A 27,358-nucleotide genomic window follows, 5' to 3' on the forward strand; every position below is an offset into this window, starting at 1 on the left:
CCTGAAGGAAAAATATGTTTAATAATTATATTTTAATGTTGAACTTGCCAGACTTTAATATCCTTTACCACAAACATTGCCGCCCTTATGCTGCACACTTGCCCATGCTTTATAAAGCAGGTACAGTATCTTGTATATTTAAGCCATAGTCATAGCTTCCTTCTCTGGGTTTCATAAAACTAGGATAACAGAGTCTTTAACCTCAATTGACTTTGCATCCATCCTTTAACAGCTTCTCCCACAGTGTTTTCCTCCATTCTGCAGGCTGCAGCCTGTCACTCACATCCCATGCTGAGGTGGGAGGGAGGATTAACCTGAGTGCTGAGCTTGAGTGGAGTTGAAATTAATTTCTTTGCATTTATAAATATATACTCTTGTGCCCACCAAGATTTTCTCAGGAGGGCTCTTGCTTCTTTGTGTTTTAATGGAGCTTAAATTTGCCCTAAAGTCTTCTTGCTAACATGCATACCCACATAGCACAATTTTGCTCTCTGGTTCTATTTTAAGCTGGATCATGAAGGCCAGGGAAAGGTTTTGTGCTTCAATGCTTTTGCTCTTTTTTCCTGCTCTTCTCTGAAATGCACAGCAAGGAATTCAGGTATTATAACCATAGAGCAAATGTTTCTCCCATGCACACAGTACAAAATAGAGTGCTAACACAAAAAGCCATTTGGTTACTGGCTGGAACCCTCTTTTATGAGAAGGGTGTTTCCCAGGAGCCTGTAGTATCATCAGCCCTGCTTTCTGTGCAGAATGGACCTGCTAGGGAAAAAAAAAAAATCACCTTTGCCTGAACAAGTTTTAGCCAGGCACCTGAGACCAAGTTCCATGGAGACACTCTGTGGGCTTCTGTCTGTTCAGCAGAATGGGGGGTACGTTCCAAGGTTCCTCCACAGCAAACACTGAACTGTCTGTATGTACTTTTTCTTCATGTGTATTCCTAAGTCTAAAGACATTGATCCCTAAAAGTGGAAGGTGGAGGTGTGCCTTGTTGGTCAAGATTGGAAGATAACAGGGTTGGAACATGCAGTGCTTTATTTTGGTGCTCCTAGTCACAGACATTAATACATCTTGATCAATCTGGAAAAAACTCATCCCTGGAAGTGTTCAGGGCCAGGTTGGATGGAGCTCTGAACAACCTAGTTGAAAAGTGTCCCATGGCACAGGGATTGGAACAAGATGGTCTTTTAGGTCCCTTCCAACCCAGGCCATTTTATGACTCTACAATATATGTAACTGTGGGTTTGGAGATTTAAGGCTAGGAAGGAGTAATCTTGGTGGGAGCCTGGAGGATGACTGTCTCATGTATCTACCGTGCTCATCCAAGAAATCAAATTATTTTTGAACTAGTACTAGGTTTTCACCTGAATGACTGATTTCACTGTTTTCTCTGCCGTGAAATCTGAAGGGAGAGGCCTGTTAAAATTTGGTTTTCCACGTTGGGTACAACATGAAGGGGCTCAATCAGTCAGTGTTGATTAATACAAGGATGTTCCTTTCTGTCTTGACAACGAGAACAAGCACAACAAGCACAACCAACATGTTATATACATTGTTGTTTTCCCTCTTTTACATTCATGGAGGGTTTTTGGGGTTTTCATTTCTTTTTTCTTAAGCAAGTAGCCAGCTTGGTTCCTGGATCTTATTGTGTGGATCTAGGTGGGAGTAATTCCTATCTGGAGAAGGGTGTAGCTCCTCTTTTGCATGGTTTTAATCTCTGAAGGAAGGCTATAAAACTTCCTCTCCCTCTCTGTGGATGTTTGGAAAGTGTTCCCATGTCTGCTTTATCATAATTTCTTATCAATCAGGTAGTAAGGGTTATATTTCCTGCATGCTGTGCTGTAGGTGACACCAAGCCCATGCCACTACTAACAGAAGTATCTGGTCAGCCAAGCACATTGCAGTGGACTTTCTGCAGTGGACTGTTTGATACCAACTTGGTGCTGTTAAGTAAGAAGTTAATACCAGTGTGTGTACTGGCATAAGGTATCTGAGACTGTTCTTCCTGGAGCCGTGCTGTAGCACAACAGCCAGAAATAAAAATGCTGTGAGTTGTGATCTTTGTCTGAGGAGTACAAGCCGTGATACTGATCTGGGAGCACGCTCCACCCAGCAGGTTGGGTGGCTGTCCTGGAAAGGAGGGAGTCTGGGCTCAGAGCCGAGACATAGATCCTGTGTCTGACCATGCAACAGATGCTGTTACCTGATCTGAGAGAGGTCACCTGCTCCATCTCAGCTTTCACATGTGAGAGTATTTACATGACTTGTGGGAGTGGTGTGAAGACTCATTCACTAATTTTTAACTCTGCACAATCTAATGTGCTAATAGCTCGTAAAACACAGAATAGTTAGGTAAAATATTTCTAAGGAATATCACTTATTTTAAATCCACCTTTATTTTAAAACATCTGATATTGCTAGAAAACTCTTGTGTTTTGGCTTACTACAAAACATAATGACCTCAAAATGAATTAGCAGAATGGAAAATAAATTACCAAGATTATATTCTTCAGGTCACATACTAATGTCATACACTGAATAGAGCTGCTTGTATAGATGGTAGATTTGTTAGAATACATCTGACTGGTGTGGAATGTCAACAGTTCCTGACCCGTGGCAAATGAGTGGTGGGAACACAGATGTGGGGTGCTTCAGAAAATTACCTCTAGTGTGGTCTGTGAGTGATCTGGGTTTGTTTTGGTTTGCTTTTATGGGATTGGTTGATGGCTGGGAGTGCTGATGCATAAATGGAGCTTTTTCCCATCTGCAAATGGGATTTTGTGAACAGATGTAACCATCAATTCAATCTTTTTATCCTCACTGTCCTCTTTCCTTGACCTCTCTTGTTGGGAGAGGACTCTTATAACACTGTGAAGTGAAGAAAAACAATCCATTTGTTTTCATATGGCTGTTGCTGTCACTCGTGCTCCTTGGCTCACTCTTTCTATTAGTGAATCTGAATGGCTGATAACTAATCTCAAGTGTATTAATTAACAGGTAGTCTGTCACTGGGCAATTACTTTAAAGGATCAGGTAAAGCAAGTCCACTCAGCATTTCAGTCTGAAAGATCATATGAAATACTTCTGTTCTAGTTTATTTTGTCATTTGTTGCCTTATTTTCCATTGTCTTATTCATAAGATTTCAGTGTATTTCCACTTGCAAAGTGGCATTAGTAAAATGCCTTTTTGTCAGCTCCTGCTGCTTGGGTAGGCTCCTTCAGGTGTTTGATGGGTTTCCCACCAAGAAAACACCCCAGTTCGGTTCCACCAAAGACAGATGGATGAGAATTCCCTTACAAACAGGAAAAGCTGACTGTATTTCTGGGGATCTTTCTAGCCAAAGGTTCATTGGAAAATGGGTGTTTGTCCCTTGGGCAGTTAATTTCCCTGTGTGGAGAAGGAGTGGGTGGTTGAAAAAGATGATAATGCTAGATTTACTGTACTGTTGTTTGTGAAAACTAGGGCTTTTAATGGGAGAGTTTTTTGACCAGGCACACTTAGGATTAATTTTTTAATGCATTCGTACTCTGAAAATGTTTGAACAGTGCATGTGTTCATATTTAAAGCAAACAGCTTGTGTCTAATGTGTGCCAGGGCTTTATGCAGGAAGACAAGAAGTGGTAGCCAGCAGCCAGCAAGCCCTTCGGAGGACCTCTGAGCCTGCTGACAGGCACACTTACTCTGCATGTAATTTGAAGAAAGGCATTGTGCCCCCAGTGGCTTGGCTTCGAGTGAAAGATGGAGTTTTGTGCTCTCATTTTGCACTGAGGATGAGCTCTCAGATAAATAGGTCACTGTCCACGGAACTATTTTGCTCTAAATCGATTAGAAGCAACATGACCTTAAGCCTGATCTCCTTGCTCTACAAAGATATTGCTGAATTGTGGCTGCTTCTGAAGAAATGCACAGGTGTGTCTCTAGTATTTCAAATTTTCTTAGTTGCTTGATTGCAGGTCAGGCAGGAACTTTGCCAGATAACGTTATCCTGTTGAGGAAAATGGGATGTGTTTTACTACAAAGGCGAAAGTTGTATTCTGCTTGTGTGCATTCATGTATAAATATAATTTATTGGGGGGTGTGTGTTCTGTCCTCATGTAAATTTGTAGTGTATCATTTTATTTGCAGATATATCTCTCAGTACACCATATGTATCCACAGACTCTATTCCTGTATTTTAGATGGAAGGTACTTTGCTCAGGATTCATTCATGCCGTGATTATGGTAATCGGAACAGCTGCTAAAGCTTACAGGGAGAATTTGCTGTTGCAGAGAGCTGTCCTGCTGCTGGTTTACAGTGTGTTTTAATTTTCAATTCACTGCATTTTGTGTGAATATTGGATACATAATTTCTCCTGATCCCTATTGGAGGTAGAGAAAAGCAACATTTCTTTCACAGGATACAGTTTGGCATCCCCTAGTTGTTAGTATAGGCAGGTTGATCTAAAATGAATTATTTCTTTAATTCCTTCAGTCAGAGCTTTCTATAGAAATGTTGTTTCTGTTAAGATATAATGAAATAGTAGAGATATTATTTGCTGTTAATAGTGCAGCCACAGTCCACTGCAAAATGAAAGCATGTTTTGTGGAACAGGGACAAGCAAAAACTGCGTCCTTATTCTGGTGCCTGAATCTACGTTCCCAGTTCTGTTTTCTGCTTTTGGTGTGCGTGACTATTGCAGAGGAGACAGAGAGCAGCAAGCCCATGGACTGGTGTCTAAGCTTCCAATACTGTTGCTTTTGAAATGTCAGATTTAAATAAAACAGGTATGTAAAGGGTGGGTCTTCTAACTAAAGAGTGGATCTTCTTACTAATCTTTAATTAGTATTACTAATTATCAACACGTGAGTCTGAGTGCTCTGCTTCTCAAGCAGTGCTTGATGCTACCAGGGGTAATACTAAAAGGCATGCTGCTTGGGAGGAATGAATGAAAACTTTAAGAAAGATGAGGATAACCAGATGGAAAGAGTGGAGTAATCAGCCTGAGTAACTTTTATTCTTTGGGTGCATCCTCATCTGCAACCCTGAGAGGGGTGGAGTGGATTTAGGAAACCACTGATTACTGTAGGAGACAGTAAATGTGGAACCAGGGAGTATTTTGTGTCAAATCATGGTGGTGCATATGTAACCATGCCAGGACTACTTGTGTATATTACCAAGTTTAAAATAGGGGGCTTTCATTTGTATTTGATGACTGAGAAATAAGTGAGCAGGGCTTTTAACTGCCAAGGCTTGATTCTCATCTACTGACTGCCACCACTTCTTGTGGGCATGTTCAGCATGCTGGAGATCGTTCCTTTCTGGAGACCTGTTGGAACATTCTGCTCAAAGTGGGCAGAAGGGTTGTCCTGCTCCCTGGCACTACTATTCTTTCCTCTTTCTCCTGAGCTTTGTATGGAGTATTTTTTGTGCCTACAGTCAGAAGAGATGAGAAAATGTAATTGAAAGAGAAGTCTCAGCAAGGCTGAATGTATTGCACAAAATAATTCTGAAGCTGCCTATGGGAGATACTGAACTGTGTCCATGTCCTGCCTCTGAACTACCTGAAGTAGTTCATGTTTGCAGTGCATTAGAGAGGTATGATGTGTTTCATCTTTTTCATGGCATTAGTAAGCCACAGTGCTTCGAGAGCTTTTCATTAACAACTCTCTCATCTGTGTGGTAAGGTGGGGCAGCCAGCTGGGTTATGAATTCAGCAACCTCTTCCTTATGAGTAATCTGTAATCGGAGTCCCAAATACTGGGAAGTTTACAAGAAAATGTTATAGCTGAAAACTAGAACACAGCTCTAAACAAGCCTCTTAGTGAACACTTAGCCCTTCTTTCTCTCTCACACTCACACATTCCCTTTCAAAACATTAGTTTATAGATGTATAGTTACATGGAAAACTGTACTTATGTAATAGTACCATAAAATAATATATTGTCTTTTTGAAGTTACTCTTGCCATCCTCCATGTTGTTGAAATGATAAAAGTCAAAAAAGGCCTTCCTAGCAGGGCCTGCAATGACAGGACAAGGAGCACCAGTTCTAAGCTGAAAGAGGGTAGGCTTGGATTGGTCATATAGAAGAATTTTTTTTTTTTTCTTTTTTTTTTTTTTTTTTTTTTTTTACAATGAGGATGGTGAGACACTCCAACTGGTTGCCCAGGGAAGTTGTGGATGCCCCACCCTGGAAGTGTTCAAGGCCAGGTTGGATGGGGCCTTCAGTAGACAGTGTCCCTGCCTACGTCAGTGTGGTTGAAACTGGATGATCTTTGAAGATCTCTTCCAACCCAGCCCATTCTGTGAAACTTCACAATTGTTAGCACTGCTATAATTTATCTCCAGAATAGATATGTACAATAAGCAAATAGATTTTGCTGCTTTATAAAAGTGTTTGAGTTTTGTTTTTTGAACAGAGCAAAATCACTCAATGTTTAAAATCTTACTGTGCTTCCAAAATAACACAGAAAAATAGCATTCTGTGTAGTAGAATTGCCAGGTATTCGTAATCACACAGCTGGTCCTGTGTGTGTTGACTTTTTAGTTAAAACTTTGAGGCCTGCTTTGAGATACATATTTTTCTGAAGAGGAAGAGTTGAAAGCAGGTGGTTTCGGTGGAGACAAATCTTTGGTTTAATTCTCTGAAATGTGTCCACTTCAGCGTATGTGTTTAAGCTGAGTGATTGCATCATTAGTTTTCAAGGCTCACTGAATATGAGTCCTTTAGCTTGCATGTGGCTCAGAGTTGATCATTCCATTTTCTCTATTTGGAAGACTTCCGCTTCTTGGCAAAGTTTTAGTATTTAGAAAGCAAAATTCCTGTAATAATTTTCTCAGTGCATTAAATCTTACTAAAATGCAGTTGGCAAAATCTAGTGTTCCTGTTTTTCCATAGAAGCTTGCTTGCTAAAGTACTGAGTGAAATGCATCTGGGTCACTTCCCTTCTTATCACTTGAGTCCTGGCTAGGAGAACATTCTCTGCTGCTCAGTCTTTATTTACTATTTCTCCATTAAAAACAAAATCTTCGCTTTTTGCAAAACCTGCTGCTTGTAGGTGACTAAGTACATCTAATGCTTTAGAAGTATTTTTATTCTGTATACTCAGCATGATTTGCAGTATTAGGGAGTTAACAATGCTGCAGTTTTGGCAATATTTAAATATGGTTCCTAGCAGTCTGAAACTATCCTGCAAGAAGAGGAAAGGCTTTACCAGCAGGCTTGGCTTCCTTCAGGACATCCTGGAAAGAGGAGAGCAATATTGTTGTTGTAATAGTAAAAGCATGCCATATGCATGAGGTTAATTATACTTTTGGGTAGTAGGTACACCTGGCACTGTTGCTCCTTTATCTCTAAGCCCATTTTGTGCTTAATACAAATTTAGGCTATAATATGGCTGTGTGGAATGATTCTAAGTTCCCATTACTTCTCAGTTTGGAAAGAGTAATTACTATGACTTGAAATAGCACAAAGAGTGTATCTTTCTCACCAAAACAGTCTGAGTGCACTTGAGCATATATGCAGCAAAAGCGTGGTAAAACATATTAGATGCTATAACTGGTAACACTTTGAATGTCTTGCAAAATTGCAATGCCCACCCCTCTCACCTTTTTTCTTACTTGAGCTTTTCTCCAAGAACAAAAAATACTAGATTTTGCATTTGATCCCCAGATTGACTTCTAATTATTACACTGTTTTCTTCTGATTACAGGTTAGCTAGTGTTTAGTCTCTCTTGTAAGCCATATCCAAACTTACAGGTGATACCTGATGAGCTGTGGACTACAGAGTAGTGTGTCAAGTAGGTGTGAGTGATGAAGCAGAGGAGGAAGAAGCTGTAGTATTTAGCACTCATGGTATCCTATGAATGCATCTGTTATACATTAAAGGGAGGGGATTGTATTTCCTCTCATGTTTGTGCTTTGAGGGGATGTCATTTTGGCAAAATAAGACAATGAACTTTGTTGCTTTTTACAAAATGGGAGGTGGAAGAAGAAAGAGAAAAACATACTTTGAATGTATGTATAATAAACGGTCAAATCCAATAATACTAGAGTTTGGAAGAAACCAAAATCTTGGTTGGCTCTCAAAGTATGCTTTTGAACAGGTATTTAATAATTTGACTCAAGAAAATGGGAACTGTTACACCTCCTGTCATTTTGGACCAAGCCAACAGCATTGCATTTGCTGTATACCTTGAAACTTTTTTTTCTAAAAAGAAGGACAAGTGTTTAATCTCCCTAGCTGAAACCAAACCATTATTTTCATAGTTTTGTAGGTAGCCTTATGCCAAATCCCCTGTCATCTCAAAGAAGAAACAGGTGTGATTGCAGAAAACAGAAATTACTTGAGTAAAGTAAGAGGTCCAGTAGGTTTCTGTACAAAGATGTTGGGTTTTATTTTTTGTTCTTTGACCCATGACAAGTTCCTGCCTCTCATATTTAAATTCTGGAGCTGTAGCCTTTGGGAATTCACTTGTGTGTCTTGTAAGTAGTTATGGTGTTCTTCAGGTATGATCAATAAAGCAGAATTATCTAGTTTCATTTCAGTGGAATAATTTACATATTACCAACACTTAGGAAATATGAGCAGTGTTGCAGAAATATAATTTCTGGATTTTGTGAAGGATCTGTCTGGTTTTCTGATGCACTAGACATTTAAAGCAGCACCCAAACAATAAGTGCCTGTGTCTGCTGTGCCTGAGATTATAATGCAGGGAGTATGTTCTTAAGATTTTAGTTTTTCTTTGGCACTACCACTTCCAAGTCTTGGCTCGACTAGATCCTTACTTAACTCTGAAGATGTATGGGATTCCATCCTAGCCTGTTGGAGCACTGGGTATATAGTAGTGCCATTCTCTGCATATTGTGACAATAGGCCAAACAGTCCTAGAAAATTGACTGATGTTAGTAATGCTGTGGAAGTGGAATTTATATAAAGCATGATTCTCTTAAAAGGTATCTCAAAGGTATCTGCTTTATGTACCATGACTTTTGAGAGGAAATAGTCTTTTCTAACTAGGAGAGGAAATGGGAGATAGAGCTTAGCTGTAGTCTGTAAAGCTCTTACAAGTAAAATTCTTATATAACTATATAATTAAAAATGTTTATTGGGCACTCAATGCCATATGAAGCTGTTCAGAGCACTAAGTTGTTTTATATCTCTGTGCCAGCAACTGGGATGCTGGTACAGGCAAAGAACTTGCATTTTCTGCTTGCTTAGGGTATTTTAGCTCACCAGAAACAAACAAGTTGCAAAAGCACTGTTTTGCCCAGGTGATAGTTTCCTTCCCAACTACACTTTAACAGACAACTGTGTTTTGCATGAAAATTTCTGAATTTATTCACTCACTTTTCCTGGTCCGTCATTTTAATGATGGTGTAGTCAAATGAAATCAGAGTGAACTCTTCGTAAAGGTATTTTGAACTGGTGAGATTTGAAATCTTAGTTTATGAACACTTGCACAAATTCTTGTCATCAGCCTGATGTGGCTACAAATAGCACAAGGACCTGAGGAGCTTCGTCTGCAGCTGTTGTGCCTGAGCACACCAAGCACTGAGCTTGCAGGCATTTTGTCACTAATCAGCAGTGATTTTTAAAACTCAGTTTTAAAGCTGGAAAGCTCACTTGGCATCTCTAGCAGCTCATTAGTTTTAGGTGGCTTCTGTGCACCAGCTCTGCTGCTCTGATTCTTCCCTGCTTGGGGGGCTTCACAAAGGAGCTGACTGTTAGTAGTGGTGGTTGTGGAGTGAAGATGAAGAGGGATGAATGAGGAAATGAAAGATCTGCCTTGGGGCTGAGAGAGATCAAGGGACTGCTCTGAAAGTCGTTATCTTGCATTTATAATTGCCAGATGGGAGGGATGGTTTAATGAAGGGATTTTTCAAATTAAGACTCCCTTCCATAAAAAGCATCCAACTCTTTGGGTGGGTAAGCTGTTCCAGAGGAGAAGCAAAGCAAAACTGGTTAAGAAAAATACGTATTGAAGTATTTCTTCAATTTAAGGCATGGATTTCATAGAGAAGATATAGACAAGTTTTCGGGAAAGTTTTGCAGACTTAGCAAGAAAGAGGAAGAAAAATTATTTGTCATTTGCTTTCTGATGTGCTACTGGGATCTGTGCTGAAAGGCGTAGCTGTGTCCGGATGTGTACAAATAGATTGGCTTTCAAGTCAGTATAAAGTAATGGCCATAGAATTTCCTGCATAACTACTCAAAGGGTGGTGTAATTCCAGCTGGCTTGCTGGGAATTTTATTAAACTGGTTACAGGAGGCTCACAAGTCATACTGGGAGACTTCCTTGTGTGTAATGTGGGTGCAGCCAGTTCAGAGTCCACTCTGAAGGTTGTCTTCTGTGAAAATGGGTTTGCTTCAACATGTCAGACAAACTACAAATGATCACGATTGTTTTCTCAGATCCCAAGTTCTTCAGGGCTTGCTGACACCAGGTAATTCAAGTACAAGTTATCTTTGTGCCCTCGTGCTTAAATCTGTCATCCTGCTTCATCTGAAATGCAGTCAGGTGCTTCTGATGGGATGGGGTCAGGCCCCTCTAAGCCATCATCCTTTATCATTGAGACAGGGCTATCAAAGCAAGATTTAAATTGAACTAGAAGATGATATATCTGCAAGATTATGGTTCACAGTTTTCGTGAGAAAGGCTTTTTTGTAGTAAGAACCATATATTTAAATGATTCCTTTATGTTAGTAAGATGACGCTTCTGCCCTCTCTTGCACTCATGTTTTGAATACTAGATAATGTGGGGATTTTTTTAAAGAACCTCCAGCTGTCACCTTAGAAAAGGGGTCCCAGCTATTTTATGTGTTGGAGTTTAAAAAATAGTAATAAAAAAGCAGTACTAACTTTAGAGAACCTTATTTTACTGTTTATTATCACCTACAATACCAGGTGCACTGTAATTCCCAGGAGCTTTCTTTTAAGCTTCTTAAGTGAGCTCCACAGGAAAGACAGGATATTCAAGCACGTTTTGATATGAGCAACTTTTTTCAGCAATGAATTTTGGGTATGGTAAACCAGACAGACTCTTAAGTGTCTGCATTGAAAATACCGTGTAAAGCAGAAAAGGTAGAACAGGGAAAACAGTGGGCTATGTGAATCTTAATCTATTCACGTACAAATGGAATTTGATCCTATAAAAATTCCTTACAAAATAGTGAGCAGATTTTCAGTAATTCTGTATTTCAATGTGCATTTAATTAGCTTTACCAAAATGGAAATGGTCCCTAAAGAATGTAGCAGGTGGCAGGTTCTCTATTTAAAGAATATTTCCTAGAAAATATTTTCCCCAAAGGCCATGAGAGTAAGGAGTGTGTGCTCTCACAGTCTCTTTAGCATATGTGCCTTTTGTTGCCTTATCCTTTCAAAGAAATAGCATATTGAAGTAATGATGGACAACCTTGAAGTGAAATCACATTGAACCTTGGACAAACTGTGGTGAACTCTCTTTTCTAGAGGGATGCTGAATGTCAAGAAAATGATGCAGAGCAATGAGTCTTTACAATTGCAGTCTGAAGGAAAATATACTGAAGAGGGATTTCTGGCTAAATCCATGGGTGGTAATGCTGGGTTCAAGTGTATCCTGTTGAGCTACTGGATGTGACCTGTTTGGGAGTTCCTTGCATTTCCTTGCACTTTTTTTATGCTGCTATTTTTTATCTTGGTTGTTTCAAATTATTGAAAGTCGGCTCTGATCTTAGTGCATACTTGGCTTTTAGAAGTATGTCTTGAAACTGAATCAGCAAGAGGAAGATGAGATGGCTTTGGTGGAGGAGAGTGCAGCAGGATGAGCAGCGTGATGTCTGTCAGTGGACACATTGTGCTGCTCCTCCAGTTGCAAACAGATGGGCTCTTACATTTGAGTTAAGACTGAGTTTAAAACCAGGGGGAGGAAGAGAGTGTCTTTTCAGTGAAGCAGTATTTGACCAGTGTTGTGGGGCTGACCTGTGCAGGTGGCAAAAGCTGCTGCTTCTATCAGAGGGAGCATTGGAGCAATCAAATCTAGACTTGGGTATTCACATGGCACATGTCCACATTGCTGTTGGATTGTTCACAGGGCAACATAGAGAAATAATGATCCTTATGTAATGATACAATACAGAGTTTTTCTTCCTTGGGAATGTCCCATCTCCATCAGTGTGATGTGTCATGTATTTACTTACACATGCAAAATTCAACTATTTTACTACTTGTTTAGGGTGCAGTGCTATGCAGTAATGAAAATTATGTTTGTCTGTGACTTTAGGCAGGATGGCATTTTATAGACTGATGATACTATTTTCTCTTTTCCCACCTCCAACCAAAAAAAAGTCATTAATCCTGTAAGAGTTTATATTCAGGTTAATGGAACCACCTTCAGGTATTTGGTTTGCAGAACTGGGGCTGTAGTTTTTTAAACACTGCTGCAGGAGGGCTCCTTGTATCATAAGGCACAGACACCAAAAATAAATTCTAAAATCCTTTTTCCTATGGGGAAGTGGGGTATTCCTCTTCTGGAAATTACTTGGTCATCTGAGACTGGAGTTTTGAAAGATTTGTGTTCAATGTTCTGTTGAAAACACTGAAATGGTGACATAACTGAAGGTCTGGGTGAAATATGACTTGACAGTTAAAAGTATCCACTTATGGATTTGACAGCGTGGTATGCAGAGGTCTTCTGATCAGGCAGCAGTTCGCCGGATGCAGGAAAATAGCTCTGATCAATGTGTGACCTTGAAAGTGGTCATGGGTCTTCCTCTGCCCAACGGGACGACAGAGAACAGAGAAGTTCTGTTTCACAGTATAAGTTCTTGCTTATCTGGAAGAAGTAACTGAAAGTGGCTCTTTTTTGCCATTCTCAAATAATTGCAGTTCTCAGAATTTTCCATATGTGAGAATTGCTCATAGAAGTGTCTGTCTGCTCATGATCTAGCATTTGAAAGACCTCAGTGACAGCAAGTCCTTGAGGACCAGAGCTCTACTTCAGCTTGTACTTCAGTGCAGGTGACAATTATTCTTCCATCAGTTTTAGGTTTGTACTCGCTTTTCCTGTGCACATTCACAGCTCTGAGTATCAAAACCTATCTTAATGGCATTTCAATGTTCATGAAAAACCAAACCTTGAATGTCAAGTACAATGTCAGATTAAAAGAAATGTTCATAACCAAATAAAGAAAAAGCTATGTTATCTCTTCTCTATTTTTGAATGAGGCTAATATGTGGAATAATTATTTTTTAGGAATTGCAAAAGAGTAAAACTTCCTGTTTCCTCGTAAAAAATGAGATCATAGCTTATGAATGAAGCAACTCTGTCATGCAGTTGTCACAATCAGGGAAACTCGGGTTTCTGCTTGACCTCTGGAAACATGCTGTGGGAAATGCCTCTGCTGAAACATTGGCACAGAAAACTGAGGGTCGGGAAGGCAGTGCAGTTGTCATCAGGCTGAAGTGGAAGGGCTGAGATAAAAGCTTAAGCATTGCTTTTCAGTGTGGAGGTGGAGTGAGTGTGTGTGTCCATGTGTGTGCTTTCAAGGGGAGGATGTACTTTCAAGCCAATTTTACCATCTTATTTAATGCTGTTTTCTTGGGGTATTTGAATCTCGGTGACAGGCTAGAGAATCATAAGTTTCTTGGTTTTGTTTGATTGAGAAGACTTTAATAAAAATTGAATTTAATATGTAAAAATCCTACTGTTTAACATCATTCCTGAGGAATATTAGTTCTACAGTGTTTTGTTCAGTGACAGTTCTGTACTGCTTCTAAATGTCAGTAAATGTAAATTCCTTTTATTAGTGTGCTATTCAAAGAGAAGTTCACCCTTGGCAAATGCTTGAAAGACTCCAAAGATTTTCAAGTATCTTTCAAAAGTTAGACAGTTTTCTGAGATTTTGTGTTTCAGGGATTTTTTTAATAATGTGTGCAGTGAAATTTTGCATTAAATGACTTTGCAATGCAATTATTTTTTTCTCTTCACAGATGAAATCATGCATCAGGATATCATTCCCCTCTATGCTGCAGATATTCAGGACCAATTAAAGAAACAATTTGCTTATCTGTCAGGTAAGACTATGGTGTTCCCTCCTATACAAGTTGCTTAGATGCACAGTTCAACCTACTGTCCTTTCACAGTCTCTGAGGACTCTTATATGAGAAATTAATGAGTAACTCAAAATTCAGGCTATCAAGACTTGTTATTTAAGGTTTTATTAAAAGATTTTTTTAAAAGTATAGTGGAAATTTAAAAATTACAGGTAATTTTCCAGTTAACTGGAGATTACAGCATGGATGCTCTGGTGGTCGCTGTATCTTGCAGTCCTCAGCTCACAACCCCAGCTGCCAGGGCTCTGCTGTCGTGTTTGATACTGAAGCCCAAGGTGACACCTTGGTCCTGACCAAAGTGGTGGAGCAAACACCATGTTCCTCCCCAGTGTCAGTGCTGGGCTCAGAGAAGAGCTCTGAACAGGGTTTTTAACTGGGTATCATTGACTGCCTTCTGCAAAGGAATTTGCTTTTGAGTACAAGGCTGTCTCCAAAAGCAGCACAGCCACTTTCACACAGCACAGGGTCTCTGCCCCCGGGTCACCTGTGCCAGGTGTGTGATGGGGGCCAGTGTTTGTGCCATGCACATGTTGGCTGCTGAGCTTGGTCCACTGCCATGCTGAGCCCAGAGCCGGCTGACAGTGGGCAAAGAGAGATGGTGCCTTTGCTCACTGATCAGGCTGAGTGGAAGATGGTGTCTGATAAACTGCTGAGTTTGTGCTCCTGTCTGCTGCCTGTAACAGCTCTTGCAGGTGTGCAGCAGTGAACTTGCTGGAGTTATAGCCCTGTCCTGCCCTCCTTCCAATACACAAAAAGGAAGGTTTTGCAGAGTGCCCGGCATCCTTCAGCATAAAGGAAATTTACCTTTCTGAGCTACAGCTGGACTCGGTTCCCACTTCTCTGAATCCCATCCTGCATTGGATCCAGAGACACAAAGAAATGAAACAATGTCGTGCTTTACTTTGCAGGAACTCACTGAATCTTGCTGTACTCATAATTAACTATTAATTATGATTTATTTCTGCTACACAAGCTAAACTGTGGGTCTGCAGTAGTAACTGTGTTTTCTGTAGGGTGATGGTACCACTTGGAAAATAAGATTTTTTTTTTTTTAATGAAGTTGGCTGTTCAGGCTTCATTTGAGATTATAGTGTGTTTAAGCTACAATTTTCTCTGGAAATTTATTTTTTTGACTTTCCAAGCTCATTCTTATCCATGGACAGAAAATTTCTCATAAGAGTGTTACGCAAGTATCAGCCTATCTATGAAACTATAAGTAGGATTTATATTTTGCCTCTCTGAAGTGAGGGGGGAAACTGGTGACTGTGATAGAGGAGTTATTGAGTTCAGAAATCCACAAGTGTCCTCAGCACTCAATAAATCCACCTGGCAGTGGAGCTTCGTAAGAGCAGCCATTCCTCATTCTATTTTCTTCTATCTATTCACACTCACGTCAATTAGAATTTTATTTGCTTCAAGGAATACGTCAGCTGAATTACTGTGACTAGACTGTTGCATTTTATTATTCTTGGGAAACTTGAGTGTTAGGCATTTTCATTTCACTTTGGAATTCAGGTTTTTTTTTTATCTTCATGTTCTCTTGTAGGATGTTGCTGTGCCAAATAGTGGTTTTGCAGGTTCTGTGAATGAAGGAATAGAGCCAATGTTTTGATACTTGATTTATGTACAATTTATTTGTTGTTACAGCTGAGCCAAGAGGGGCTTTGCTCTAAGGCCACTTAAGTGGCCACACATTCCCAGTGTGCATGAATGGGACTTTTTTGCTTATTACTAAGTTGCCTTGGTAATAGAATCTAGGTACATGGCATAAAACTCATTAAAATGAAAGTCCATAGATTACTAATGCCTTTGGTAAAATAGCATATTTGCGGATATTGCTGAATGTCTTAGATGCATTTCTGATTTTAGTTGTTGGCTTTTTAACAGCAAGCCAATGTGTACTTGAGAATTGCTTTCATTTCTGTAATAGGATGTATCTAGGTCTCATGGGACACTTGCTTGAATAGGGAATGAAACCTAGTCTGCTCCTCTGCCTAAAGGCTGTAGCCCTCCCTGACCTGCTTTCTGTGCTTTGGTCTAAATCAGAGTCACTTCTTACTTGTGGCCCTCATTGTGCTGGATTGTAATGGAAATGCTGCAGGAACATCCAAATTACACTTGAAGGGAAACAAAATTAAGTGAAAATTTCCACTAATGCTTCACTTTGTCAGTAAATATGTCGAAGTGCAATAAGTCAAGGTGCTCACTACTCCTGCAGATTGGCTCTTGCCAGCAGTGAATATGCAGTGGTGTGCAACTTAAATCCAATGGTGGGGCAAGCTCTGGAGGAGGCTTGTTATTAGTCATTCACACAGAAAGTTTATAAACCCCGAAGTTAATATTTTACCTCAGGCACAGTTGTTTACTTTTTGCCTTGGAGTTTTTCTTTCTGTGGAACAAGGTCCTTATCTGGGCTAAAATAGTTACTTTTGTTGTTGCTAGGCTATACTAAATGTTGTGTCCGAACGGTTCAGTGTTTCACCTCTTTTACCTTTGCTTTCTTTAGTTACCATTAGTGCAACCACTTTTTCTTCCACATTTAAAAGTGTCCTTCTTTTGCTTGTTTGTTTTTGGTTTTTATCCCATGAAGGACAGTGTAAGGTCCATTTAAAAGTCTCTGGAAAATGTATTCCTTATGTATTCCTCACAGTCTCTCATTCATGTTTTATATTTTCTTTCATAAGCATCTTCTCTTTCCATGATTGCTGTGTGACTTTCATACCCATCCAGCCTTCTGTCTGTCTGCCATCACAGTGTACAGGTGTGTTAAAATAAATGGAGATGGAGAAGAGCATACAGACACCAGTGTATGTTGATATGCATCTTAAATACTTCAAGCTATGTGATGTGCAAATGAGACTCTTGGCTACCATGAGTTCTGAACCAGTTATTTAACTCCCTTTCCTTTGAATGCCTATTTATGCATTGAACAACTTCAAAGAGTTTCCATTAAAGGAAATACAAATATAAGTTCATGCTATTTGCATTTTTGTCTATTGATTCCAAGTTGTTTTTCCTCCTATTGAAAATTTTGACATTGGTACTAGCTTTCAAAATGCTTATACCTTTGATTTATAAATATACACATACATGCTTATATCTTTATCATTGTAAATAGTAAGCATCTCACTTTGTCTAAGTTTATTTTCTTGGATATGCTCTTGCTTTCCTCTGTGGAAATGACCTGACCACTCCTCACTGATCAAACTGTTCCATTGAAGGAGCTCCAGCTGCTGAGTCTGTAAAATTACATTTGACAGTTTCTGAGTGGATCCTGTACCACATATATTGCAACAGTTAGCTAAAAATATGAGCCTGATTTTTATTGCTGATATAGTATAGACCATATTTATGTTGTGTGTGGACAGTGGAAGAGGTATTGCTTAGCAGTCTTTGCCTTGCACAGGTGTAAGCTTAACTACTGTTTTTTATTTACTGTGCTAAACCTACTGTCTGTAGAGGTTTTAAAAAAATTGAAGCAAAAATGTAGTAAAGGAAAAGATAAAGGGAAGAAGTGAATTCTTAGCTAAGACATTTCTAATTCAAATATGTTCAGATGCAAATTTATGTATTGCAATCCAATTTTTAAGCCAGTGTATTTGCTGCTGATCAGCCTGGGCAAAACGCAGCTTGAGAAGTTATGCAAGTGAAACTTCTCATTTCAGGGAAAGAACATTTTAATAAATTCCTCTTGAATCTGTTTTTCTTTGCAAAGGATATGCAGTGAAGCTTTTACCCACTCCCTCATTGAAGTCTACATGTAATTTCAAATACTGAATTCTCCAGTTAAGTATATTATGCAAGCAGAAAGGAGAAACTCCGTATCAGAAATGCACAAGCATAATAGCTGAACCACTACAGTAGTAAAAAAAATCTGAAGTAAGCCCTTCTCAGTCACATGAGGGCTTCACTTTTGACAGGACTGCAATTTTTAAGCAGCATCTTTTGAACTAAAGTTGTAGATCTGAGCCACTCAACGAGGATGATGCTCTTGGATCTTGTGTGTGCACATTGATCAACATAGAGATAATATTTTTTCTTACAGTCCAAATACTATTTCATTTGCATTTTAAAATCAGGCCAGAAGACTCTTTGCTCTGTCATCTAATTATATCTAGCTACTTACTTCCTTTTTGTGGGGGTGGTCAGAGTACTTTTGAGAATACCTTTTTTTTTTTTTTTAATGCAAACAGGAGCAGACTAGTTTGGGAAATATAAAAAATAATCTCTTACTCATCCTTCCTGGAAGTAAATCTAAGAAATTTCTTTGCTGCTGTCAAACTCTGCTGTTCATACAAAACCCCAAACAACTAGCAATGTCCTTCACAGGGTTGTGGGGAATTACCCCTTTCTCTGTGTTTGTGTGTGCCTGTGCCCTTGTGTGTGTGGTTTTTAGCTGATGCACAATGCACAAGTTTTGTAGTTTTCTTTGTCAATGCTTTTCTAAATCGAAAACAATACTAATTATGTTTCATTTGAGATTGTTTTAGATACTAAGTTACTAACATGCCTCTTGATTAGAAATTCTGAAAGTGCTGTGCAATTTCCTTGGGTTAGCACTTCTCTATCACCCAACCTGCTTAATAAAAAATCAAACAAATGCAGAAGACTTAGCAACTGTGATGGGAAAAGTTAGATGCAGAATTTAAAAGAATAAATGCTACATCACTGGAACTGAAGGGAAACTTTATGAATCCCATCTCACAATAGCACAGCTAGTTTCCCATTGTTAATTTTTTTACTGTTCTCATCCACAAGACCATGATGCTCTTGGTGCACATTTTAGCAATTGGTGATATTACTGGTGTTATTGTGTTCAAAAGTTAGGAACATGAAGTGTTATTTTCTAAGCACAGTTAAGTCATTTTGCTGCTTAATCTGTGGAGCTAGTACAATTCAATGTTTTTAAAATGGATGTTTCTCCAAAACATAAGGCTGTTGCTGTTATAAAAACTGACCTTAGACCAAGGCTTGTAGATCTGTTTAGAAGAGTTCCACCTAACAGGGCTTTGTTAAAATTGTTGAGGTTTATCCATGGAAAAAATTCCATTTTATGGAGGGAATTTATTTTGTTTGACACTAAATCTGTTCAAGAAGTTTCATGAGAATAGGTTGCCAAAGTCACGTATGTCAGCTAATTACAAAGTTTTCCATTAATGAATGCACACAGAAGTAGGATGGAAGCAGATCTGCTTAATTTAAAGTGGTGTAGTGTTTTTATTTTATTTAATTGCTGAAATAACCTTCAGTCCTCTTTGCTTCTATGGTGCTTCCATTTATAGCCTGGAAAGTAATAATCATCTCAGTTGCAGAGTGTTTCTCACAGCTGTGTTTTACAAGACAAGCATCAAGGAATTCTTGGGAATCATTTCAGGTAATATGTCTGCAGACTGATTGCACCCACTTAAGGACTGATGTGTTCTCTTCTGCTCTTTGCAATAAACAAAAAACTAAAACTGACACTTAGGTGGCATTTGTTTAATACTTCATAGAGAAATGATGCCGAATGTATTTCAGCATTTTCATAAAATCACAGAAGGGATTGGGTTGGCAGGAACCTTTAAAGATCATCTAGGCTATCCCTACCCTGCCATGACTAAAGGCATCTTTCCCTAGATCCATTCAATCTGACTTTTCATAGTCAGAACAGCGCTCATAATTTTTTAAACAAAAATAAGGGGACTTGTTATACTTTCAGAAATTTATGCTTAAAATAAAAGGCTAAGACTAGATTAAGAAAATGCTCTTAATGCTCTCAGGTACTTGATTGTCTTAAAAACACATAAAACTATTAAATTTCAGTTGTATAGTGCATCCCAGTGAAAAACTAGAAATAGGAGAGCAGGCTTGTGTGTGCCTCTGTGGACAGAACTTGTCCAGAAAATCAGTTAAGGCTCTTCAGCAGCTGTAGCTGGAATTTCAGGACTCTGAGCTAGAGGGGAATGTGAAATAGGTGATTTCCTGTGGTTAGGACTGAGGTAGTTAGATGTATTCACTGTACAAACCAACCTGAATTTATTAAATTATTGCTGTTAAATTACTGATTTTTTTGTATGACAGTTAAAATTGCAGTACATAATTTTAAATATTATTCTATATGTTTTGTGTTGAATTATTTGCATGAGTTGTAGCACTCACAAATTCATCTGTCTTTTTTTTGTAATCAGGTGTATATAATTTTGAGGTACTGGAAGATTATTATATCAAATAGTTTTAATAAGATATTTATTCTTTTGCCTTAAACTTATGTTTCACAAAGGATAAAAGAAGTGAAATTTTTCAGTACTTTTTACTTGAATGATTTCCCTCTCACGAAAACCAAAATCAACAGCAATACTAGCTTCCTAAACTTTTCATCTTCTCTCCCTAAGTTCTGTGGCTTGATTTACTTCTGGGTGAAAAGTACTGAACAAAAAGATAGGAAATAAAGGACACTTTAAAAAGTGAACTCACTATCTTTTCTATTATTTAATATAAACATAATTCATATGTAAGATTTTTACTTTGCTTTATTTCCTATGCCCTTTTTGTAAATTTCTCTGACAAATGCTCCTTTTAAAGCAGCTGCTGTTTTGGCTAGGGTGACCTGTCTTCCCTCGATGGCCATGTATTTAATCACAGAATCACTAGGTGGGAAGAGACCTTCAAGATCATTGCGTCCAACACATAAAGTTGAAAATTAGAGCAGCTTCTGTGAGTCAGTATTATTGACGCTGAAATTTACAGAACTTCTTATGTGTAGCATTTCAGGTCACTCTGCCCTAAACTCTTTTAAGCAGCAAGGTTCTGATGAGGAAAAGCAGCCAAGGAGCATTTGAAGGTATATGTGTGCTCAAGTGGCTCTGCAGGGAAACACCGAAGAAAAAGATAATCAGTGAAGGACAACCTTCTAAGGGCTCAGGTCAAGGCAGAGTCATCTCCACCCAAGATAACCACAGATGACTGTGCTAGAAACTGAAAATTAATAGGCAGTCACCAGGCAGGATGGCTCTATTTGCCCTTGACGATCAGTGGTGGTCTGGGAACTTCCTGAAAACCCTAGTCCAGACTTCTGCTTTTAGGACATGTCCTGCAAGGCTATTGTTGTTGTTCTTTTGTTTCATATGTCCTATTTATAGAAATTAAGTAGAACAAAACAAGTAACCAATGAAGATACCACAAATAATGTATGATTGTGCCTAAAAATAGTTACTCTAGAGAGAGCAGAACACCTCATAAGCAACAGAAATAATCATTATCATGCTTTTAACAAGAGAGGAAAATGCTTTGGTCGTGAGAGCTTGGGTAGAACAGAAATCAATAGACTCAAATTAGGTCTTAACTTATATTTGTGTTGTGAATATTTGTATAGCTAAAATTAGCTTCCTTGACTCAGTGTTGCCATGTTTGGATGTGTCATAAAGATCGTGTTTGCAATCTTGTGATATTTGCATAATAGTTGTATTTTGTTGTTTAAATACATCCAGGCACATTATTTTTTTCATGTATTTTGATTCCAAGAGCTTCATAGTGACAGCACCATGCCGTCTGTAAGCTGGTAAATGGAAATCAGATTCAACACAAATTAACATAAAGATACTATTAGAGCTCTTCTAATAACATCTGGTTTGGAGGGAAGTTGTGATTTATTTATTTTTTTTATCAAATGAATCTGAGGTCAAATATTTCTCTTCCTTTTCCTGTGAGGTTAGACTCAAAGGGTATGGAAGTGGGCAATAATCTTCACATATCACTGTTGCTCTCATATTTGGTGGTGTTAATACAGTTTAAAGCTGGTTTCTGCACATTTACTGGATTTCAAGGCTGGAAAAAATATCCTTGTTACTTCTAACAGTAATTTTTTGTTGTTTTTCTTCTCCTGTTGAACTATGAAGCAAAGACAACTTCCCAGCAGTGTGTTCATGCCACACCAGAACAGCTAACTTCATGCAGTTTCTAGGGCTCAGGAAAACCCTTGTCCTACCTTTCTTTATGAATATAAACTTGCTAAAGACATGAAACACTAGTCATGCCTTTAAAAATAAATTACTACATTTTGCATGTAAGAATGTGTGTGAAGTGCATGAAGAAGCATTGTGTCTGTGAACTGTACCCAGTGGTGCAAATGCCATGGTATCTAGCTCATCAGCTGCTTTACTGTAGTGTAGGTGTTCAGCTCTGCTTTACCTTCTGTAAGTAATCTGAGAATGGGAAATCTCATTTGAAACACCTACGCCCATTTCTTTTAATTTTCTGCCCCTTCTGTTTCACCAACCTGGAAGCAAAGCAGCCAACTGAGCAGCGTAGGGGGTGTTGCATGAATGAGTTCCAAGTGGTAAAAGGGTTGAGTTCAGTTTGAGATGGAGATTGGCCTACTTAATTCCGAATTAACTTCTTTGTTTCTAAATTAGTTGATTTCTTTCTCCCAGTTGCTTCTCCTTACATGCAGTTGACGTTTATCAAAAGAAAGATGCACTGCCATCTGGTGTCAGAACTGCTCATAGGAGCCAAGGCATTTGTCCAGAAAAAATCTGATGTGGTGAATGGGGTGTAACAAATTCCTTTTTATAAAACTTCCTAAGGACTGAAGAAGAGAGAGACTGTTCAGAATAAACTGTCCACGCATGAGCCCCCAAAAATTAAAGAAAATTAAAAGAAGAAGAAGAGAGGAAAAAATGCAGTTGTTTTATTTCTGGGAAATTTCAGTCTAGGTAAAGAGACTTGCATGTAAATGCATTTACTGTCTCTTTTGTAGGTGGAAGAGGGGGAGATGGCTGCCCTGTTATCACCTTTCCAGACTATCCAGCTTTCAGTGAGATTCCCGAAAAAGAGTTTCAGAATGTCCTGACCTACCTGACAAGCATTCCAAGGTGAGCACCTGTCTAGAAGAAAATAACCTTTTATCTGCTAAGAGACTTTTCACGTTTGATCCCTTGCACGTGGTGTAAAAGTCAGGCTTGCTGTTTAATTAAAGAAAAGGAAAAGGAAGTTTATGACGCAGCACCAGTAAAGGTGGTTAGTGACAGCTGTCTAAGATAGTTGTTAGATAAATTATGTACTGCTATTTATATTTCACCAGAAAATTATTTCCTGGTATGTATGGATATAGGTTCCATGGTGGACATCATCCTCTTGTATCTTCACTTGTCTTAGAATGCAATATTCAGTGTTTTAACCGAGTACATGTATAATTTTGGCAGAACATGCTAATTCCTGGGTGCTGCTCAGGATATTACTCAGTGAGGGAACAGTCTGTATCTACATACAGAGGTTTGTCCTCACCACTTGAGCTGCTTCCCTGTTTCCCTGGCTTAGCTGAATGTACAGTGTCTGCAGATTTCCAGAGCTTTGCCTGAAAGTGTGAAGCAGGCCCAAGCAATAATTCTGACTCTCTTAGAGGGCGCAGTAGCATTACCAATGGCCTGCTCAATAAACATCATGATTTTTGTTGACAGTCTCTTGAGGAATGAAATAGTGGGCTCAAAATCCTGATGCAGGTGAGGAAGGTAAGTAGCAGAATAAAGTACATACCCTAGACTTCAAGAGAGCAATTTTCGGGCTAATTCAGGGAACTGCTAGGTGGGATACAAAGGAAGGCAGTTCTGAAGAGTAAATCTTCTTTGGAAGGCTGCCAAGTTTTGAAGGACAGCATTCTCCAAATACAAGAATGGAATGTCCTGGAACGTGAATGGAGACTGACCCCACTGTCTGAAAGCAAACTTGTGACTGAGCTGAAATACAAAGGCAGCGTAAGGGAAGTGAAAGCAGGGACAGGCTACAGAGGAAGAATGTAGATACATTATCCAAACACGTAAGAGATGGCGTCAGAAAAGTCAAAGCACACCTGGAGCTGAGGGACAAGAAAAAAGGGATATCAAAGACTGCTCGAAAAAACTGCCAGTGTTTTAGCAGTACAGGAATAAACAAGGAAATTGTAGACCTGTGCTGAATGGACTGGGCAAATTAGTAGCAGCCAAAACTGCTTCTTCAGATGAGGCTGAAACACTTGAGTTCTTCACTTCAGTCTTCTCTGACAGTGTCTCCCAGGCCTATGTGTTCAGAGAGAGAGTTTAAGGAGGAGAATGACAAGCAACGGCTGAGGACAAAATCAAGCATCTTTTGCGAAATCTTGACCCAAGTCTAGTGTTTGGGGTAAGATGAGCTGCTTTGAGAGTGGTGAGGACACTGACCAGTGTCATAGTAAGTTTGCTCTCTATTATCCTTGAAAGGTTTTGAGAATAGAGGTAACCTCACTTTGATCTGTGAGAAAATTATGGAGCAAGTCCTCTTAAAACATGCTTTTGGGCTCATAAAAGGAGGTGATGGGGAATAGCCAGCATGAATTAAACAACAGTAATTGTGCTTGACCAGCCTATTTCTGTGATGACAATGCTGGATGTATCAATGAGGCAAAGATGTGTATGTCTTTTGCCTCACCCTGAGCAAGACTTTCAACTCAGTCTTCCCCAGTACTCTTCTATTCACTTCGAGTTGTTACATTTTTGCAGGTGGGCTGCTGGGTGGGTAAGAAAGTGCTCGGATTATTTGGCTCAAAGAGAGGTGTTTATTGCTGATGTTTTATCCCGAGACAGACTTCCTCAGGGAACTGTACGTATCCATGCTATCTGATGTCCTTGGCAGGGATCTGGAGTAGGAGATGGAGGGCACCCTCATCAAGTTGTACTTGATGTAACCAGCCCCTCCTGGTTGTACTTCTTAATCCCTAGTTTGTCAGGGAATGAAACTCTGAAGCTCAAAGACAGCTTTTGCTTTTTCTTTGTTTATCCTCGTAATGGTTAAACTGCATGGTGCTGAGCATCCCTTGATCATATTTTGGGTACTGGTTCTGCAAATAATTATATTCTAAATTCACATGTGCTTCTCCTTTTGAAAGTCCTTGGTGGTGCACTTCATGGTGGCCACTGAACTTCTGCACAGAGTGGGATTCATGTGAGAAATTTTAATCAGAACAAACAGCATCTGGTACAGCGGGGGAGCACTGAGTGCATCCCAGCACACCACTTTCACAGGAGCAGATTTTCTGGAGGTTTTTCTGTCAGTTGCTACCTGAAAACAATTATTCTGTGAGTATTGAGCCAGAAGTAGTCATTCTTAAGTCTGGCTGTTCTTCTAGGATTTTCTTGTTTCTTTAATTCGTAAGTATTCAGAAAGAGAGGACTGTTCTTTGTAAACAAAGGAGATAGCCCAGCTGTCTAGATGTTAAGAGTAAGATGCTATTCCGAATATACCAGTTCTCTAGGTTTAAAGTGATGACAGCTCAATTTCAAATCTTGTAAAAATAATGCTGTTGTTAAGATACTGATAAATGTGCCACCTTTTTGTGTCTGAGAATCAATAGAATCTCAAAGGACTTATGACATTCCTGACTGATAGCTTTGCTAGCAGTGTCAGAAGCTTACTGTGTAAAATTGTGTTTGTGGCTCTTTGTGCAGGTTTATTGGAATAAAAAGCTACAGAAATTACACTAGCCAGATGCCAGCATACATCCACTTGTGAAAGATGTTTTTGCTATTGATATGTAATTGATACATGTATAACCTTTAGAGGGGCAGTGCTGCACTTCTTGAGTTGGGATATTTCTAGTGCTCTTAAAGATGGTGTAAGGTGGGATTTTTCCTGCTATCTTAGTGTTCGGATACTGTTTAGGTGCTCTGGAAGCAGCTTTTAAAGGAAATGGAGGCAGTTAGTTTTTAGTTTGTCAGTTAGTTAAAGAGGTATAAGGAGCAGAGATTTACAGAAAGGATGGAAATGCAGCCCACAGCTTTTAAGCATGGACTGCTCTCCAGGTTATTGTAATTTAGTTTATCAGATATGTAACTGTCTTTTGGCTGTTCTGACAGACTAAGGGGAAATGGACTTTTCTAAGAGCATAGACTGCAGAGCACAGACACATCTGGAACCACCCCAGTTCCTCAGAAAACTGCTTGTTCTACTTGACCCTGTACAAGATCACAGCAATGGGTTGGCAGCAGTAACCCAAACCTCATTGTCCAACTGCCTAGAGTGACATGTTAAGGGAAATTATATTTCATGGGGATGACAGTAAGAAGCTACTACGAGTCTCATAAGAAAAGATCTTTCTGTGCTGTGCAGTAAAGTTCACCCGATAGTATATTTACTGGTATAATAAATCTTAGCAGGGACTTCAGGTTTTCAAGATCTCTTCCAAAGTGAAAGAAAGCTAGCTTAGGATTTTGTTGAAAGAGGGAAAAACTGAAACCTCTCAACCTTTTTATTCCTTCTAATTACTGTGTCCTTGTTCTGTATTATCTGAACGCTGGGTTTCACAGTTTTTTTCTGCATGAACTTTCTCTTGTCTTTTTCACAGTAAGCTTTAATCGTGAAGCAAAAAATATCTCATGGGGTACCTTGCATTTAGGAATAGAGCTATTAAAAGTTGCATGCTACCAGCTTAGATGATCATAGAGTGAAATAGTGTAAATAGTAGAGCTATTATCATGTGCTCAGATGTGTAAATGCCTGATACATGAGGATGTTAAGAAAGGACAGTGGAAAGGGGATACCTCATCTCAGTTTAAAGATACTCAGTTAACCTTGGTGCAACTGTATAACATTAAGCAGAGAGCTGAACCATATTCTTCAGGTGGGTGTTGTTAATGTTGCAAGGTAATTTCATGTTCCATAGGTGGCTGGATAAAATACAATGTCTAACATATAGTTTGTAGTAATCTCAAAATACTCATTGTTGCCATAATTGTTGCCATATTGTGTGACAACGGTCATGTACCATGTGTGCTGAAAGATTGCTGCTTTGTCAGGAAAAACAATAGATTAAGGATGAGTAAAATTGACAGCAGAAGATTGCAGCTAATGTTTTTGTAACTTCTGTTTTGTTATTGAAATATATGTTGTAAAGGTATTTGTGTAATGCTTCTGAAGCAGGTTATTCCTTTTAGCAAATAATATTTTTTATTATCATTATTGAAATATAAGATAAAGTTTTATCAAAAAGGTGAGAATTATCTTAGAAAGATACATAGGCTACCCAAGTAGGAAAATCCATGGCAGTACACAAGACAGTGCTTTCTAGGAACAGTAGCTTAACTGGAATTCTGAATTGGTACAAATAATTAACATATAAATATTGATCCATGTGAATTAATAGTTCCTATCAGTGGAGTTGTAGAATACAGTAATATCTCTAGATAGTGTCCATAAGAGGTGACAACTTTAAATTCAACTGTGTTTGAGTAGAGGACATGTCTTACATCCTTTTGGGATATTTTGAGATTTTTATAATGTCCATGTAGTTGGTCTGATTCTC

The 27,358-nt window shown here is 38.9% G+C and overlaps 1 protein-coding gene across 10 annotated transcripts in view; it reads left to right on the forward strand.

Moving 5' to 3' along the window:
• MCF2L (MCF.2 cell line derived transforming sequence like) overlaps positions 1–27,358 on the forward strand; it is a 156,482-nt gene that overhangs the window by 76,211 nt on the left and 52,913 nt on the right. For 9 of the 10 annotated variants that reach the window (XM_083854903.1, XM_083854902.1, XM_083854900.1 and 6 more), the window contains 2 exons: positions 13,951–14,034; positions 22,808–22,922. In XM_083854903.1, the coding sequence (XP_083711029.1) occupies positions 13,951–14,034; positions 22,808–22,922 (199 nt within the window). Of the gene's footprint in view, positions 1–13,437; positions 13,470–13,950; positions 14,035–22,807; positions 22,923–27,358 lie in introns of those variants that run through there. The other variant, XM_083854901.1, reaches the window with a different exon arrangement.

The sequence above is a fragment of the Zosterops lateralis genome (genome assembly GCF_965231275.1).
Source record: "Zosterops lateralis genome assembly, chromosome: 2".
In the NCBI taxonomy this organism is placed as follows: Eukaryota; Metazoa; Chordata; class Aves; order Passeriformes; family Zosteropidae; genus Zosterops; species Zosterops lateralis.